The 19,211-nt window shown below is 51.6% G+C and overlaps 1 protein-coding gene across 6 annotated transcripts; it reads left to right on the plus strand.

Moving 5' to 3' along the window:
* Window positions 1–5,817: 5,817 nt before the first annotated feature.
* On the plus strand, window positions 5,818–15,024 carry SH2B1 (SH2B adaptor protein 1). Of its 6 annotated transcripts, none has more exons than XM_084773186.1 (10): window positions 5,818–7,064; window positions 8,902–9,926; window positions 10,370–10,471; window positions 10,683–10,774; window positions 10,881–11,056; window positions 12,692–12,895; window positions 13,033–13,244; window positions 13,377–13,598; window positions 13,967–14,066; window positions 14,242–14,381. In XM_084773186.1, coding segments are annotated over exons 2-10 (2,046 nt in total). In that variant the 5' UTR covers window positions 5,818–7,064; window positions 8,902–8,990; the 3' UTR covers window positions 14,244–14,381. The 6 variants fall into 6 exon arrangements, with proteins under 6 accessions (XP_084629312.1, XP_084629311.1, XP_084629308.1 ...); XM_084773187.1 differs by having other exon boundaries at window positions 5,820–7,064; window positions 13,377–13,545; window positions 14,242–14,408; XM_084773185.1 differs by lacking the exon at window positions 13,967–14,066 and having other exon boundaries at window positions 14,242–14,602.
* Window positions 15,025–19,211: the final 4,187 nt, after the last annotated feature.

Consider the following 19,211-nt stretch of genomic DNA (forward strand, 5'->3'; position numbering starts at 1 on the left):
ACGCCTTTAATCCCAGCACTCAGGAGTCGGAGGCATGTGGATCGCTGTGAGTTCTAGGCCAGCCTGGTCTACAAAGTGAGTCCAGGACAGCCAAGGCTACACAAAGAAACCCTGTCTTGAAAAACAAACAATATCCCAAAAGCAAACATAAACAGTTTATAAAAAGAACTAATTGGCTTCTTCCATGTATCGTAAAGGGAACAGCAATGCCAGAGACACCGACATTCTATACTGATGCAAACAAGAAGGGGATGGCAGGTTACAAGTCAGACAAAACAAGCAAGGTGACCAAAAGTCCATATGCTTGTTAAAAAATCAGAATTGTATGCAATTTTTATATATTATTAGATTTTCCTGAATCTCTTAATATAATTACTGATTCCTTTTTGTTTGTTAGTTTTTGTTTTTTCGAGACAGGGTTTCTTTGTGTAGCCTTGGCTGTCTAGGTTGCACTTTGTCCAGGCTGGCTTGAACTCACAGAGAGCTGCCTGCATAATTACTGATTCTTTTTATGCAGAAGGAGTTGTTTTGCATGCAGAGACTGCTGAATTTGTTCCTGATAACTCAGAATTAACTTCATTGTTTATGAAATTACAGCAGGCCATCAGAAGCAGAATCTGTCCATTATGTATTACTCATATTCAGTCTCATACAGGTTTGCAAGGTCTATGGCACAAGGGAATGAGCAAAGTGATCAATTACTAATAAAAAATGTGTTTGGGGGCTGGAGAGGTGGCTCAGAGGTTAAGAGCACTGTTGGCTCTTCCAGAGGTCCTGAGTTCAATTCCTGGCAACCACATGGTGGCTTACAACCATCTATGATGTGATCTGATGCCCTCTTCTGACCTCAATGTCAGGTGTACATGCAGGCAGAGTACTCATAATACAATTAAAAAAAAATAAAATCTTAAAAAAAAAAAGAAATGTGTTTGAAGCTTCAATTTTTCATGAGAAACATTATGTTAACCTGAAAGGATTAAAGAAAAAAAATTATATCACTTGGCAAAAAGCCAAAGAAATAATTTTATGCCAGGAATGGTGGCGCACGCCTTTAATCCTAGCACTGGGGAGGCAGAGGCAGGTGGATTGCTGTGATTTCAAGGCCAGCCTGGTCTACAAAGTGAGTCTAAGACAGCCAGGGCTACACAGAGAAGCTCTGTCTTGAAAAACCAAACCAAAACAACAAACAAATAATTTTACAAAATGTCCTATGTGTTTTCTATATAACCAGATTTTATTACCCGCTGGTAGTAACCCTAGGGGTACCATTTGGAAAACAAAGTTATTTACACCGTGCCATTCATATGTACTCAGGGTTTCAATGGGCAACTGCTTTAAGTTCTGAAAAGGCCGATTGTGTAATTACACACTTATTGGAAATAATGGCAATTATGGGGATACAGGTACGAATTAAGACTGATAATGCTCCTGAATATGTGTCAATAAGATGAAGCAGTTCTTTGCATATTACCATATAAGACACATTACTGGTATACCACACAATCCCACAGGACAAGCAATTGTAGAAAGAGCCAATCATACCTCAAAAGAGATGCTTATTAAGCAAAAAGGAAGAGTAAAAAACCCCAGGGGAAGACTAAATAATGCTTTGTTATAACTATAAATTTTCTTAATGTTGGTGGAAAAGGAACAACAGCAGCTGAGAGGCACTGGGTTATTGAAAAAAAATCGAGGAACTAGGCCAATCAACATACTATACAGATGTGTTAACATTAGAGTGGAAACCTGTAAGGGTCTTAAGAAGGGGACATGGTTATGCTTATGTATCTACAGGGAATGGAAAAATATCGTTACCAGCTGGGGGTGGTGGGACGTGCCTTTAATCCCAGCATCTGATCCAGGATAGCCAGGGCTGTTACACAGAGAAATCCTGTCTTGAACAAACAACAACAACAACAACAACCAACAAACAAAAATATATACCTATGATTACCAACAAAAACTTATAAAGATTAGATCTGACCAGAGCAAATCTTTTTGTTTGTTTGTTTTTTGAGACAGGGTTTTCTGTGTAGACACTGATATGTTGTTTTGGTTTGGTTTTGGTTTTTCAAGACAGGGTTTCTTTTGCAGTCCTGGCTGTCCTAGACTCAGTTCGTAGACCAGGCTGTCCGTGAACTCACAACCATCTGCCTGCCTCTGCATCCTGAGTGCTGGTAGACACTGAGTTTTTAAAGAAACCAGAAATTTCCCACTTCATATCCCCCCTCCCTTTTTTTTTTGTTTTTTTTTTGTTTGTTTGTTTTTTGAGACAGGGTTTCTCTTTGTAGCCTTGGCTGTCCTGGACTTGCTTTTTGTTGACCAGGCTGGCCTCAAACTCACAGAGATCCACCTGCCTCTGCCTCCCAAAGTGCTGGGATTAAAGGTGTGCGCCACCACACCCAGCTTCATATCCCCCTTTAAAAAATTGTCAAAGTCGAGTGTGGTGGCTGATGCCTTTAATCCCAGCACTCCGGAGGTAGAGGCAGGTGGATCGCTCTGAGTTCGAGACCAGCCTGGTCTATAAAGCAAGTCTAGGACCACCAAGACTACACAGAGAAACCCTATCTTGAAAAACCAACCAACCAACCAACCAAACAAACAAAAATCTCAGTGTTGGGCTGGAGAGATGGCTCAGTGGTTAAGAGCCCTGACTGCTTTTCCAGAGGTCATGAGTTTAATACCCAGCAACCACATGGTGGCTCACAACCATCTATAATGTGATCTGATGCCCTCTTAAGGCATGCAGGTATACATGCAGGCAGAACACTGTATATATAATAATAAATAAATACTTAAAAAAAAAAAAAACAACCCAGTGTCATGTGATATTTTGCTGGGAGCTGTCTCATGAGAGGGGCGTGATTATGGCCACCTGAAAACATCCAAGGGTGAACTGAGAATATAAATGGAAGCCCACAGCGAGGATGCTTTTCTGCACTGCTACCCTTTGCAGTGGTTCACATCTCTTCGCTGGTTTCTGCTGGACCATGCTGCTGTTGCTTGTGTTTGCTATTTGAGTGGACTGCTGCTATCCTGACAATGCAGAGCGGAACTGCCCTGCAGAACTACGTCTAGAAGCCAGGCGTGGTCACGCCTGTAATCCCAGCACTCGGGAGGCAGAGGCAGGCGGATCTCTGTGAGTTTGAGACCGGCCTGGTTTACAAAGTGAGTCCAGGACAGCCAGGGCTGTTACACAGAGAAACCCTGTCTCAAATAACCAGAAAAGAAAAGAAAAGAAAAGAAAAAACCCTACATTTAAGAAGGTCCACATCCCCGGCCCCTATTAACCTTTGTTCACTCTTACCTCTGGTTTGGTGGGTTGGAAGGGAGATAGAAACATTTAAGAACCCTAAATAAAGTAAGTTTTTGGAAAATCTAAGCCTACAGATACTGTAGCTTATTTCTAGTTTCCGTTTCAGTTCTGAGGCTGATTTAAGTAAGCGTCATCTATTTATTTAAGAGCCTGGCCACAACACCTCTGAGTATTCACAACAGAGCTGTTAACGAATCTGCTCTACATAGGAGACTGAATCTTACAGAATTAACACATGAGAAATAGGACTCTTCTTTTTCTCATTATTCATTAGAACAAATGGTAACCCTACTTTCTCTTCCCCTTACCCCACCATCCACACAGAATTCTGGAATTTTAGTTTCTTTTAAAAAACACAGAAATAGGGCTGGAGAGATGGCTCAGAGGTTAAGAGCACTGTCTGTTCTTCCAAAGGTCCTGAGTTCAATTCCCAACAACCACATGGTGGCCCACAGCCATCTATAATGAGATCTGGTCCCTTCTTCTGGTGTGCAGGCATACATTTGGGCAGAATACTACTGTATACATAATAAATATTTTTTAAAAACACAGAAATACGGCTGGGCATGGTGGTGCACACCTTTAATCACAGCACTTGGGAGGCAGAGGCAGGCAGATCTCTGTGAGTTTGAGGCTAGCTTGGTTTACAAAGGGAGTCCAGGACAGCCAAGGCTAACACACAGAGACCCTATCTCAAGAAACCAAACCAACCAACTAAACAAACAAAAAAACCACAGAAATATTGTAAGAACGTGTTTTCATTTAATGCCAGGTGTGGGGATGTGGGACTGCTTTGGACTTTCTGCAGCAGTTAACTATAATTTGCCCATGTTCTAGTAGAAGCATGGTTTCTCCAGCTACAGACAATTTCCGCAATTGTGTGACTTTTGGAATTCTGTGAACTTCTCAAAGGGTACATAAACAAACGTAAGGGTTCCAAGAAGTTGGGTCTGTGGTTGTTGTTTAGTTATGGAGGTTGGTTGCGGTTTGGTAGTAGTTAATTTTGAACCATGGCCCTACTAGACGACGGATGGATAGGTAGCTACAGGAGGGCGTGGGAGGATACGGGAGATGGACCACAGCAAAGGGATCGGTTTTTTTCTCTCTCTCTCTCTCTCTCTCTTTTCTTTGGTTTTTCAAGATAGGGTTTCTTTGTGTAACAGCTTTGGCTGTCCTGGAACTGACTCTGTAGTCAGTCTGGGCTGGCCTTGAGTTTATGGAGATCCACCTGCCTCTGCCTCCCAAGTGCTGGGATTAAAGGCGTGTGCCTCTATCGCCACCACCACTGCCATCGCCACCACCACCATCCGGCTAAAAGGAATCCTTGTCATTTGTCTCTTCTTTTAAAGTGTAAGTACGTTGGATAATGCTGGAGAGATGGCTCTGAGGTTAAGAGCACTGGCTGTTCTTCCAGAGGTCCTGAGTTCAATTCCCAGCAAACACACTGTGGCTCACAACCATCTATACTGGGATCTGGTGCCCTCTTCTGGCATGTAGGCACACATTCAGGCAGAACACTGTTTCTTCTTCATCATCATCTTCTTCTTCTTCATCATAAAAACTTCAACAGAGGCATCAGCTGAGCTGATGCTATAGGCCACATTCTGCATGATTTAAGATTGGCCAACAAGCTGGGCTGGAGAGATGGCTCAGAGGTTAAGAGCACTGACTGCTCCTCCTGAGGTCCTGAGTTCAATTCCCAGCAACCACATAGTGGCTCACAGCCATCTATAATGTGATCTTATGTCCTCTTCTGGCCTGCAGGTGTACATGCAGGCAGAGCACTGTATACGTAATAATAAAGCATTAAAAAAAAAGATTGGCTAAACTGCAGAGCGTGGTGGCGTACTCCTTTAATCCTAGCACTTGGGAGGCAGAGGCAGGCGATCACTGTGAGTTTGGGGCCAGCCTGGTCTACAAAGTGAGTCCAGGACAGCCAAGACTATACAGAGAAACCCTGTCTTGAAAAACCAAAAACCAACCAAACAAAGATGGGCTAAGGCACGGGTCTGGTGAGGGAGCTCAGGAGTTAAGAGCACTTGCCTCTCTTGCAGAGGACCCAGGTTTAACTCCTGGCATCCATGAGTAACTTCATTTCAGGGAATATTCTGGTTTCCCAGGGCACTGCACACACATAGTGCATTTACATGCAGGCAAATCATATGTATATTACATATATGATCTTTTAAAAAACAAATGACTAAGTCAGTACTTGTTTTTTCTAAGGTTTTCTAGCTCTATGGAAGGCAGGATAGTACCCTTAGACAAACATTCTTTATACAAGACAAGACATTCATCTATATCCATCTTTTGGGTCACTTGCTTCTGGGTTCCAGGACAGCACTTGATTTAGTAAGCCGGCTGGCTCCTTTTTTTATTTTAGGTTTTTCGAGACAGGGTTTCTCTGTGTAGCCTTGGCTGTCCTGGACTCTCTTTTAGACCAGGCTGGCCTCGAACTCACAGAGATCTGCCTGCCTCTGCCTCCTGAGTGCTGGAATTACAGGTGTGTGCCAGCATGGCCAGCTTTGTATATGTATATGTCATAAGCGTGTGTGGCATGTTGGAAGTCAGAAGATAACATTCCAACATCCTTTCTCTTTGCACAGCGGGTTCTGGGGAGGGAACTCTGGTTATTAAGCTTGCCTAGGAAGCACAGCATTTTTTACTCGAGTCATTTCAGTAGCTTAGTTCTGGAAATTTTACTGGATATCCCAGAAATAAGGGATGCTCCTTAAACTGAGTTGCTAAATTATTAGGACTTAAATTTGAATATATGGAAAACCATCTTGCCACCGAGACATGAGAGCCGGTGTGTGGGTGAAGGCAAAGAAACGAGTAGACTATAATTACAGACGGCGAGCCAGAGATGGGTTGGTATCTTTTGCCCCGTCTACGATCGCTATCTTCTCTGGCCTTTTCGGTTACTTAAGCCACAGTGAAGCCGGACCAATGCGAACCTGGATTGCTAGAGGATATTTCTACGCAAGGCACTTTGTACTTTCAGGTCTTCGTCCCTGTTAACTTTCCTTGAAGCCTCTCTAGACTTTCAGGCTCTAGGTCCACGTACCTCCTGATGTCCCCCCAAGCATGTCGGAAATTGACCTCCCTACTGCTGCCCCATCTTTAGTTCCCGTCTAAGGTGGACCCCCTTTCTCTGAAAAGCCAAGGTCGTAAGTTCAGGTTCCGCCTGCTCACTCGGCCTCCCAAGGTCACCGCTACTTCGCTCGCCCAACTCCCTGGGGGCGGTGTCCGTGTCCCCCTCGGTGCAGGGCCAGGCGCTCTAGGCTTCAGCCAACTCTTCAAAGAACTTTATCATCTCGCTGATTTCCCGTACTGGGCGGCTACTCTCTCCTCTCAAATGGCTTCTCTATGGTTGACTTCTCGCCTTTGTCTCCGATTTGCTTCGGAGGACGCTCGTCTGGGAACGAACGCTTCCCTCAGCTGCCTTAGTGGTCTCTTTTAGGTCTAATTGCAGAAGCCACGGGAGTCCGGTGAGACCCGCGTCGGCGGGTCCTGAAAGCTCGGCGCCCAGAACGATGGCGGAAGTGAGTCCGAAGGTTCCTTCCTTCTTGCGGCTCTTCTCTATGGTCGCTTCCTTCCGCGTCGGGAAAACCCGTCCCGGCGCCTGCGCAGAAGCGAGTGCTGGGAGCTCGTCGCGGAGGCGGGGGGGCACAGGGAGCGGGAGCTGCGGCCGTCGCCGCCGCCGCCGCCGCCGCCGCCGGAGCTGAGCGCGGGGACCGAGATGCAGGTGGGACCGGAACCGGAACCCCCCCTCTCAAGTGCTTCTTTCCTCTCCGGGACTCGACCCTGGCGCCTGAGGAGTCTGGGCGGGGGTGGGCGTGGGGGCTCGGGGCTGGAGGGCTGCTTGGCTCCCGAGAGGGCAGCAGATAGCGTTAGTCTCCCGGAGGCTCTGGCCCCGGGGCATGTGGAAGGTGTCCAGCGAATAGGATCGGGTCCGAGGGATTGACCACGGGGCCCGGAGGGTCCAAACCGGGAGCGCAGCCTCCACCACCCGCCCTTCTGGAATGTCAGAACTAAGCCAAGAGGCAGGTGCACCGGGAAATTGTGACTGAGCCTTCTTGGCAGAAGAGAAACTGAGTCACCAGGCCAGGAACCGCAGGGTCAGCGGGCTGAACGGGGCTGGGTGGGCCTGTGCGAGCCGCGGTGGCCTCTGGCTGGGAACTGTCTCTGCTGTGCCTGCACCTCTTGGCCGGGTTCCCCCGTGCTCTGTGACTCCCGCATCTCCTGGCTACTTCTCCATGCTTTGGAATTGTCCCCGTGGTTGAAGCCATCCGGAGTGTGTAAGGCTTAGGCCAAGGAAAAGGGGGAGCGGGAGCCGGGGTGGGGGGCGGGGGTGTCTCTGAGTTACAGCCTGGCTGTAGGTTTGATGAGGAGGCTGACATCACAGATAGTTAGGGTAGACAGATAGTGTCCAGGGACGTCACTTTGCAGTATATCTTAGGGCAGGACCATTCACCAAAGAGCCACTGGTTGTAAATTGCATACAGAGCTCTGTCACTTTCTGGTTGTGACTTAGAGTTGGGATACCCTCAGAAGCTCTTCCTTTCTCGAGTTTCTCTTAGAGAGCAGATGGGACCCATAATACTGCCTTCCCCCGTCCAAACAGTGAAGATGGTAATCGTGTCTTGTGTGCTTGCTTTGTGTCAAGCATGGACATGTTCCTTGTCACTTCGTTTCTCCTGACAACTGCAGCGGCTAGAGATTATTAGCTGTATTCCACAGATGCAAAATAGGCTGGGCTCACCCAAGCTAACAGGTGGGCTGAGCTGGGGCTTCGGTCCAAGTCTCACAGGCATTCTCAGGGAGAGAACAGTCGTGAGCCCTCGCTCCTTGTGATTGCTTACTTCTGTGGCCAGTAAAGACTTGCCCTGACCCAGCCACCGTCTCTTTTTCTCTAGTGCTGCTACCTGTCAGCGCTAGACGAAAGAGGGCAACCCAGAGACTGGTCTTAAGTCACTCTGAGTCTCCACGCAGGGCTTAAGTGCTGGGTTGTAGCATCAGCTTGGAAGACGGGTCTCTAAATCCCTGCACCCTTTGGTCACCTGAGAACAGCAGTGGGAGCCATGGGTGAGGTTGGTCGAGCAAGTGCCTGGAGGCTACAACTGTGTAGTGCGAGATATAGTAGAATCTGGTTCTGGGACGTGTGTGAGTCTCTGCTTCCTCATCTGTAAGAGGTTATTAAGTTTTCTAAGGGAAGGTAAAATGACCCGTGGAACCCTCTGGAATGGCATATGGAAAGTGTGTGATAGTCAGGGAAGGCTTTGTCTTTGAGAAGGGACAGTGGAATCTGTAAGAGTCCTTGCTCTGACGTAAGAGGCTTTCGCTCTGGGATCCCACAACAGAGAGAGTGGTGGCAGAGGTAGCAGGAAACATGCAGGGTGGACCTAGCATCCCTCATCCCTAGGGTGTGTGTGGGGTTGATTTTGAGGAGAGCAAAACAGTTTAGTTCTCTTTCCCCCGCTGCCCTCTGAGGAGGCCATATGGGAGTCTCTGGCTTGGCCTGGGACGTAAGCCATTCTCACCTCGGCAGTGACTCAATATATATGCCTCTCTTCCTTTTGCAGCTGTGGCCGCTCACCCCGCGTCTTCTGGCAGCTTCCTTCTCTGCCGCCCCTCCCCACAGGCTCCCCTTGTCCTCCTCCTGGGGCCCATCATGAATGGTGCCCCGTCCCCGGAGGATGGGGCCTTCCCTTCTCCGCCAGCACTGCCAGCACCCCCTCCCCCGAGCTGGCAAGAGTTCTGTGAGTCCCATGCGAGGGCTGCTGCCCTGGATCTTGCCCGCCGTTTCCGCCTCTACCTGGCCTCCCACCCGCAATATGCAGAGCCTGGAGCAGAGGCTGCCTTTTCGGGCCGTTTTGCCGAGCTCTTCCTGCAGCACTTCGAAGCTGAGGTGGCCAGGGCCTCAGGTTCACTCTCTCCACCTGTCTTGGCCCCATTGAGCCCTGGTGTGGAGAGCCCACCACCACATGACCTTGAGACCTGCAGGGTGGGTGGGCCCCTGGCAGTGTTGGGCCCTTCTCGATCTTCTGAGGACCTGGCTGGCCCACTTCCTTCTTCAGTCTCTTCTTCCTCTACAACATCCTCGAAGCCGAAGCTCAAGAAGCGCTTCTCCCTCCGGTCGGTGGGCCGCTCAGTCAGAGGTTCTGTACGAGGCATCCTGCAGTGGCGGGGGGCCGCTGACTCGCCCTCCTCAGCTGGGCCTCTGGAGACCACATCCAGCCCTCCAGTGCTAGGTGGAAACAGCAACTCCAACTCCTCTGGTGGTGCCGGGACAGTTGGTAGGGCATTGGCTAGTGATGGCACCTCCCCTGGGGAGAGATGGACTCACCGCTTTGAGAGGCTCAGACTAAGTCGTGGAGGGGGAGCCTTGAAGGACGGAGCAGGGATGGTACAGAGGGAAGAGCTGCTGAATTTCATGGGCGCTGAAGAGGCTGCCCCTGACCCCGCAGGAGTGGGCCGTGGAGGAGGGGCAGCTGGGCTGACCTCAGGGGCAGGAGGGCAGCCTCAGTGGCAGAAATGTCGCTTACTGCTCCGGAGTGAAGGAGAAGGAGGAGGAGGAAGCCGCTTGGAGTTCTTCGTGCCACCGAAGGTGAGCCCCCAGGAGGGTGGGTAGAAGGAAGGGACAGTGGTTGCAGAGCTGCTCAGCTCTGCAGGTGACCATGGTGTTGTGGACTAGCCCATTACATGGTGTCCTGGGGGCAGTGCTAACTGTGTGCTCTCAGTTGCCATGGGGGCATCTGAGACCAAAGGACTATGACTTTTTCACCTCTCCTAGGAAGGAAAGGTGGGTGAGTTGCGGGAGGGGCAGTTGGCCTTGACACACCAAAAGACCAATTCTTTTTATTTTTTATTTTTGGTTTTTCGAGACAGGTTTCTCTGTGTAGCCTTGGCTGTCCTAGACTCGCTTTGTAGACCAGGCTGGCCTTGAACTCAGAGTGATCCGCCTGCCTCTGCCTCCCAAGTGCTGGGATTAAAGGCGTGCGCCACCACGCCTGGTTTAAAAGGCCAATTCCTAACCCCGTTCCCATCTAGGCTTCTCGGCCCCGCCTCAGCATTCCCTGCTCTACTATTACTGATGTCCGCACAGCCACGGCCTTAGAGATGCCTGACCGGGAGAACACATTTGTGGTTAAGGTAGGAACCCCAAGCTCTGCTCCCAGAAAGTACTTGTGCTTGAGAAAATTCTCTTGATAGACTTAGGCAAGTGTCTGCAGCAGCAGGAAGGATGTATGTCCGGGCAGGCTCTGCTCCTGGGGCTGGGGCTTCTCCTGTTCCTCAGATTGGGTGTGGCCTGTAGGCCTCCTATCGTCTGCCCTGGCTGAAGCCCCACGTCTTGGCCCTTTAGGTAGAAGGCCCTTCAGAGTACATCCTGGAGACAACCGATGCACTTCATGTGAAGGCCTGGGTGTCTGACATCCAAGAGTGCCTAAGCCCAGGGTAAGAAGCTTGCCTCTCCCTAAGGGCATCCACACATGGGTAGGGGAGCAGTCTTGTGTCTCTCTCCTGGTGACTTTCCCCAGCACCGTTTTCCCTGTTTTTGTAGACCCTGCCCTGCTATCAGCCCCCGTCCCATGACCCTTCCCTTGGCCCCTGGGACCTCCTTCCTCACAAAGGATAACACAGACAGCCTGGAGTTGCCCTGCCTGAATCATTCAGAGAGTCTGCCCAGCCAGGATCTGCTGCTGGGACCCAGTGAGAGTAACGACCGCCTGTCGCAGGGTAAGGTAGAGTCCTCACCAGCCGCTGGGCCAGGCCCCTGCTCCCCTAGCTCTCTCCCTACAACCTACCGATTGCTTGTTCTTGGTCTCTAAACATTCCATGTACTCTTAGGTCACTGTCTGCCGTGTAAGACCATAACTCTCACCACCCTGCATGGCCCCACGAGACTCCTACCTAACCTTTCACACTCAGCCTCCTTCCTGTAGGCCACCACTCTGTCTGAAAGTAACGCTTCTCTTTGGCAAGTTTCCAGAATAGTTTGTGGGCATCTTTGTTTTAGTCTTGTCGTGCATCTCAGTGTATGTCAGTGGCCTTTGCATCTTTTCTTCTGGCCTGACCAAAACCTCATACATCTGTCTGGCCCAGCCTATGCTAGACTGCGTCTGCTCTGCCCCTTTCTCCTGACCACTGGTTCTGAGTTTCGGCTTCATTGTGCCTAGCACATGGCCTGCATTCAGCCAACGAAGAGTTATCATAGGCTGGGATTGTTAGAGCCAGCATAGACCTTACATCAGATTGTATGTAGCAAGACCACAGGGAGGAAATGAATTTCCTGAGTTTGCCGACAAAGATGGGTGATGCTAACCTAGTTACTGATAACTCCGGTTTTCTAAGCACCGTGGCAATGGTTGCTGGCCTGGGCTTGAAGTTTGACAGAAGTTCAGTCAGGCCCTAGTGTATCCCTGGCTGCGGGCTGGGCTCTGGGGTGGGTGCGGAACACAGGTGTTTCAAATGGGTTCCTTGGTCTCCATGGATTCATTGTAACTGAATAGGTAAGACATTAGTCCCAATAAAATGCAGGTCTCCAAAACAGGGTCCTCTGACCTTAGTGTCCTCTGAGCAGCCCAAGCAGGGAGCCCCTGGGAACTCAGGAGTGAGAGAGCAAGGAGATGGCATAGACAGAATGCTCTCCTGAGGGGAGAGAAGACTGTAGCCTCAAGGAAGCCAGGGCCTTTGCTGAAAGCTGGCACAGGCAGTGCCAGGACGCTTGGAAAGTAGATAGGCTAAATTGACTAACGGGAAGAACTCACAGTGTAGTAAAAGTAAAAAGCAAGTTGATTTGTCCTGAAGGGGTTAGTAGGAAAGAGGAAGGTTGGTTTTTTTGGTTTTTTTGTTTTTTTCCTTTTGTCACTGATGATTGAACCCAGGGCCTGGCTCTTGCTGGGCAAGCACTATCACTGAAGTTGTTCCCAGCTCTTTTGTGTGCTCTAGGCTGACCTGCGAGCCTCAGCCTCAGCCTTCTGTGGGCCTGGGACAGGAGTGTTCCTCCTGACAAGAATTTTTGATGTGCTTCAAGTTGGTAGTTTTTCCTAGTCTAAACAGAGGGCTCCTTTCTAATGTGGACAATTTTCAGTGCTTCTATCCCTCACCCCACCAACCATTGCAATAATCTTTCAGCTGTTGATTCAGAAAAGACATAGGCACATTTGGATTCTAGGACCTCCTCGAAATAACCATGGCCCCTCAGCAGTGCAAGCAGTGTAAGTCAGAACCTTGTAACAATCCATCAGGGTCACTCCAGAGGTGTGCGGGGGCTGGGCACACAAGTGGACAGCCAACGGGGAGATGACAGGAGCCCAGGCCTGCTGGAGAGGAACCTGTGGCATTCTCAGTTAGGCCTCTGTTTTCTCTCAGGAGCTTATGGGGGCCTCTCAGACCGGCCTTCAGCGTCCTTCTCCCCTAGCTCTGCCTCCATTGCTGCCTCCCATTTTGACTCAATGGAACTGCTTCCTCCAGAATTGCCCCCTCGCATTCCTATTGAGGAGGGGCCCCCAGCAGGGACAGTTCACCCCCTCTCAACCCCCTACCCTCCCCTGGACACTCCGGAAGCAGCCACAGGTATTGGATGCATGTGTATTTGTCTTTGGTTTGTGGTGCTGTATTGGAGCTGCCTGGGGAAGATGTGTCTCAAGGGGAAAACAAGGCTGGAGAGAAACCTCTGACGCCCTGCTTTTCCCTCTCTTTCCTTCCTGAAGGGTCATTCCTGTTCCAGGGGGAGTCAGAGGGAGGTGAGGGGGATCAGCCCCTCTCAGGCTATCCTTGGTTCCACGGCATGCTCTCTCGACTCAAGGCTGCCCAGTTAGTGCTGGAAGGAGGTACTGGCTCACATGGTGTCTTCTTGGTACGTCAGAGTGAGACAAGACGTGGTGAATATGTCCTCACTTTCAACTTCCAGGGCAAGGCCAAGGTGAGTGGCCTTGAAGGAGAGCTCTGTTTGGCAGTGTTTGGGTGGACCTGGGAATGCCACTGTACAGGGGAGGATGGACTGACAACTGACAGGGACCTGACCTCCCTCCTCACTTGCTCATCCTGCCCTCAGCACCTGCGCTTGTCACTGAATGAGGAGGGTCAGTGCCGGGTCCAACATCTGTGGTTCCAGTCCATTTTCGATATGCTTGAGCACTTCCGGGTGCACCCCATCCCCCTGGAGTCTGGAGGCTCCAGTGATGTTGTCCTTGTCAGCTATGTGCCCTCCCAGCGGCAGCAGGGTGAGCAGAGCAGGTCTGCAGGGGAGGAGGTGCCCGTGCACCCAAGAAGTGAGGTGTGTGTGCCAGGAAGACGGGGTGGGGGGTTGGAGGAAAGGCCCTGTTAGTGGGGAACAGGGCAGTCAGGGGGCCTGGGCAGGGGCCTGAAAGGGACAGAGAAGGCTGACAGGATGCAGGCAGGCAGAGGCTCCTCCCGGAGCCAGGGACAGTGGAGAGTCGGGTGCTGCATTCCCATTCCATCGGACCCTCCACTCCATCACTGTCTGTCTCCTGGACCCATCCTCCTGGCCTTGTCTTTGACCTTCTGGGGGATTCACGGTCTGGCTCCCCTCCTTCCTCCCTTGATGTCTGATGTCCCTGTCTGATCTCTCACTTTCCCCCACCCCACCATCCCATCTATCCCCACGTTGCCCCCCTCCCCCAGGCCGGGAGCAGGCTGGGAGCCATGCAGGGGTGTGCGAGGGCGACCGATGCTACCCCGATGCCTCCTCCACCCTCCTGCCCTTCGGAGCGAGTGACTGTGTGTAAGTGTGGTCCTCTCACCACCGCCATGACTCATCTTCCATGGAGGGGGTTGCTCAGGAGATGGGCTCTGGGGGAGATAGCAATGGCTCCTTGGGGAGGACAAGCAAAGGGGAGGCTACCACAAGAACTCGCTTCCGTCCACAATCAGTGTGTCTTCTCAACATTCCTATCCAGAACGGAGCACCTCCCGTGACCCAGCCCAGCCCCCTGAACCCTCTCCATGGACAGATCCCCCACATCCTGGGGCAGAAGAGGCGTCGGGGGCGCCAGAAGTGGCGGCAGCCACAGCCACAGCAGCCAAAGAGAGGCAAGAGAAAGAGAAAGCGGGCAGTGGAGGGGTCCAGGAAGAGCTGGTCCCCGTGGCTGAGCTGGTCCCCATGGTTGAATTGGAAGAGGCCATAGCACTAGCCCCTGAGGCTCAGGGTGGTGCTGGCTCTGGTGGGGACTTGGGAGTGTCCCTGATGGTGCAGCTCCAGCAGCTACCACTAGGGGGCAATGGAGAAGAAGGGGGCCACCCCAGAGCCATTAATAACCAGTACTCCTTTGTGTGAGATACCTGTCCACCTTCCATTTTCCTGCTCCCAGCCTTAAGTTGTGAGACTGGGCTGGGTAGGGATACAGAGGAAAGTGGGAGTCCCCTCCCCTCTTGCTTCCTGACCCTTGTCACCAAGGGTGTGTATGTTGGTACAAGTAGAGGTTCAAGAGCCCTGTCAAGTCCCCAGCTACTACACTACAGGTGCCCTTGCCCCAAGGCCAAGGACTTGGGCTCCATTACCTCCCTGAGGGGCTCTTATGGTCAGCCCCGTCTCTGGGGGCTGTTTCCCCACAAATAACCCCCACCCAAGCAAGGGTGAGGGGGAAGGGCTGTCAGTTATATTAAGGTTGTTGTTGTTGTTTTAAACAAAATGGAAAAGCATAAATAAATAAATAAATAAATAAATAAATAAAGGATTTATCTTAGTTCCATCACGATGTCTGTGGCTGATGTTTGGAGTAGGACCTGGGGCAGCGGATAAAGCTGGCTCCTGAGCTCAGGCCAAAGAGCTGGCCTAGGTCCAGCCTTTTTCACACTCTAGTCCTTTTGTCTGTAGTCCCCTTCGTTTGCTGAGTGTTTCAATGCAGAATTCAACAGTACCTTTGGGGGTTTCCAGCACATTCTGTTGTTCAGGGTGAAGCTATCTTTTAAGACTCTGTCGTTATGTACCCAACCTTTGTGACCCTCCTGCTTCAGCCCCTGAGGGGTTGCAGAGCTGCGCCCTACCAACTTGTCTGTTGAATGGGATTTATGGGCACCAAAGGCCTTTGCTTCACTAATTCTTTTTTTTTTTTTTTAGATTTATTTATTTATTATGTATACAGTGCTCTGCCTGCATGTACACCTGCACACCGGGAAGAAGGCATTATATCACATTATAGATGTTTGTGAGCTACCATGTGGTTGCCATACTCAACCTCTGAGCCATCTCTCCAGCCCCCTCACTGAATTGTTTTTTTTTTGTTTTGTTTTGTTTTTTTTATTTTGTTTGTTTTGTTTTTCGAGACAGGGTCTCTCTGTGTAGCCTTGGCTGTCCTGGACTCACTTTGTAGACCAGGCTGGCCTCGAACTCACAGCATCCGCCTGCCTCTGCCTCCCGAGTGCTGGGATTAAAGGCGTGCGCCACCACGCCCGGCTCCACTGAATTGTTTTTGAGTGAAGCTCTTACCCTAGGAAGAAGAAAGTAGGCAGAAGGAAATGGAGTCATGGAGTTGGAGTTGCATGTCCAGGCTGCAGAGGAGCCCAAGACCAGGATGATTGTCCCCTCTTGTCAGACAAGCTGGAGCCTGGATAACAGTCCTGGCTCCCAGTCCTGGTGCTGCCTTTCTTTTGCTGTGTGGACAAAGGGGCAAGGCAGGCGACTCTAGGCCTTGGGATCCTCTGTGAAAGTGAAGTGTCATCTTAGTTGGTACTGCTGACACAGGTTGGCCTAAATGTTTCTTTACACATGTCTTTCATACACGTCTGAGTTTCATGCACATGTCACACACACATCACAAGGCCTCCTTTGAGAGTCACAAGTCCCAGCTTCTGCACATTTCCCTTTCCTACTCGATTGCATCCCTGAGGTATGGGCTTTCGGTTGGCATGGAGTTTGCAACCATCCGTACCATCACCATCAAAGTCCTGTTTTTAAATATAGATCCTGTCCTGAATACATCTTTTGGCACAGCATCTATGCTCTCCAACAGGGGCGCCCTAGCTTCCCAGCTTGGGGGCGGGGCAGGGGTACAAGAAGGAAAGCAAGATCTGAAGACTCCCACCTACTGTGTTACCCTCCCTTCCACTGTCTCACCCCCCCTCCCCTGGGAAAGTGGAACAGCCTCTGCCCCACCTCCAGGAGGACCTACCCATGCTCATGACCTTGCTATTCTGGGCCTCGTGTCAGTTCTGTGGGGAGATGGACGGGAGACAGCTGAGCTGACAGGCTACCTAGGATGGGGGTTGGCTTGGGGAAGCCTGCTGGCTCTTGCTTTACCTTATCCCTGGGGCTCCCCAAATCTTGGCTTTGACTAGGGATTCAATTGGCCCTGTGGTAGAGGTTGGGGGAAGGAAGCTGGAGACCTGGGTGTTGTGTTCTCCAAGTGAGGTTGTTGGAGCTAGCCAATGGCCAGTGAGGGCTGGAGCACCTCAGAGTGGGAGGCCTGATCCTTCCCTAATCTCATGGCAACTGGTGCTCAAAGGCTCCCCTTCCCCATGCCTTGCCACCCTCAAGGACTTGCTGTCCTGGGGTGGGCAGAAAGACACCCCCAGACTGCCATGTCCTGGCTAGAAGAGCCCAGGAGACAGTGAGACTCCCTGTAAGTCTTTGTGGAACTCAGGAGTGGGCCAGGCTCTGCCCCGATGCCCTTCACAGGCAGCCCTCTCCTCAGAACCCGGGAGCAAGAACACCTTCCACCTTGATGTAGTGGGAAGTGGTCTGTAAAATTGCCTCCTCTGCCCTGTCCCACCACAGATGACAGTGCAGGAAGGTGTCTCACCACAGATCTGGGCTGGTAGCTGGCTCCAGCCTGCATTTGCCTGCCTGCGAAGCTGAAAGAGGTAGAAATGAATAACCTCAAAGAGCCTCTTTGGCCAGGGTGTCCTGCAGAGCCCGCCTCCTTTCCTTGCTTCTCTGAAGCTCTCCGGACTCCCCCTGTCCATGTTTGGGCATTCCTGCTGCTGGAAGGCAGTACCCCGTCACTCCTCCAGGTACTGCTGGGGACAAGCCAGCTAGGGCCCAAGCCTCCACGGCTACTGCGCCCGCCTCTGGCCCGAGATGGAGGGTCCTGGGCCAGGCAGAGATGCCTGTTTATGTGACCCCAACATTATCACCCATTGTCTAAGTCCCTCCGCCTCAGGTCACAGCAGGACTCTACTTCAAGGGAGGGGTTCGTGGAAACTGTGAAAAGAGGGCGGGAAGGAACACCTTGTCCTCACTTCACCCCTCCCCCAGGCCTGGGCAGAAGGCAGGATGAATCCGAGGTCCAGTCCTGCATTTCTGTCTATCCATGTTGGCCAGCTCTCACCCCAAACAAGAAGGGGGGGACCCCTCTTTTTGTTTTGCCGGGCTCTGCTGCTCCTGTCATTCTGTCTGTGGGCTGTCTGTGCCCTGGTGTGGGAAGTGCCCCTTGGTTCTTTTCAGGGAAACTGAGGCCCAGGTAGAGGTGGGATGGGACCTATGCTCCAGGGGCTCCAATGCTGCTGGCCCTTGTTGACCTTTTAATCCCTACTCGCATGGAAACTTCTCGGCCTTACATTCCTCTCTGCTTGCATCCTGGCCCGTGTACCCTGTCTGCTCCTCCAGCAGCTGCTTTGGTGGAAATCAAAAGATGCCCCAATGGTGAATTGGGGTGGGGAAGGGTGACTCGGAGCAGCTGCTTTTCGGAGGAAGCTGACACCCAGGCCAGCCCTTCAGCAACAACTTGTGGCTTTGCACCCAGCCCCCGGGGGGGGGGGGGCGCCCACCTGACTGCCACCACCAGCACCCTGCTGTTTCTTTTCCCTCTTCTCCTCAGACTTCGGGAAGTCTTTGCTGTCTCTGTTCCTAACTCTGTTCTGTCTTCATTTGTTCATGCCTACCCCTCCCTCCCTCTCTGGAACCTCTGCTTTACCTAGCTTCAGGGGTCCTGCCCTTGGGCCCTCTGGCAAGGGGTAGGCCCAGCTCCAGAACATTCTTACCAGGCCTGAGCCTCAATCCCTCAGTGGGTTGTTGCATCAGGGTCGGAGCTTCTGAGAGCCCCCAGCCTCTGGGGGTCAACCATGAAGCCCCTGGGGTTGAAGGGCAGTGTGGGCTGAGGAAAGCCTTCTTCCTTTGCCCCTCCCTGAGACACTTAGCCCTCCCCCTCTGCCATCAGCACATTCTGCAGCCTCTTGGGTTACCTGGCTGCCTGGGTGTCCCATTTTCTTCAGGGGGGATTCCCTGCCAGTTTCAAGGGGGAGCTAAAGGCTGTGTTCCCAGAGGCTGAGCTAAAGCGGTAGTGGCGGGGGGAGTTTAGGAGAGACGGACAGTCCTGGCTTTGCTTACCAGGGCCTGGACACTAAATCCCTTGTTGATGGCTGCAGCAACCCCTCCCTAGGGTAAGGTTACCATCTGCCCTGTCCCCTTGACCGGCTCCCTTCCCTATTTCCCCTGATCTCACTGGAGCCACTTCCTCTGTTTCCCCAAAGATGCTCTCCCTTCTCACTTGACACCCCCCCCCCCAAAAGGCCTGGAGTACCTCCTTTGTCCTCTGAACACACTAGGCAGGGGGAGGAGAATGTGACAGTAGGAAGGGGCTCAGGATGGTCAAGACAGGAAAAAGATAAAGGAGTGATGAGGCCTATGGGCAGAGAGGGCTTAAGGAGAGACCTGGGTGGGGTGAGCTGGGAATTGGGCATTTAGTGTAACTGGGGAAGTTGAGGCAACTGGGGTCAGCAGATAACAGAAAGTGAATTTACTCCCTGCCCGCCCCCCCCCCAGGGCTGGGGCCACCTTTGCTTCCCTCATGAGTGACATCTCAGGCTGCAGCCCTACTGTTTCTCTCTGTCAGCAGAAACGTCTCTCTCTTCTGACCCCTCCTGCTGGGGTCTCAGCCAGCCAATCCCTGATCTGGGGGAAGGGGGAGCCTGCTCCCCCCCACTCCCTCAT

This window comes from Acomys minous (assembly GCF_964271855.1).
Source record: "Acomys minous genome assembly, chromosome: 2".
NCBI classification, from domain to species: Eukaryota; Metazoa; Chordata; class Mammalia; order Rodentia; family Muridae; genus Acomys; species Acomys minous.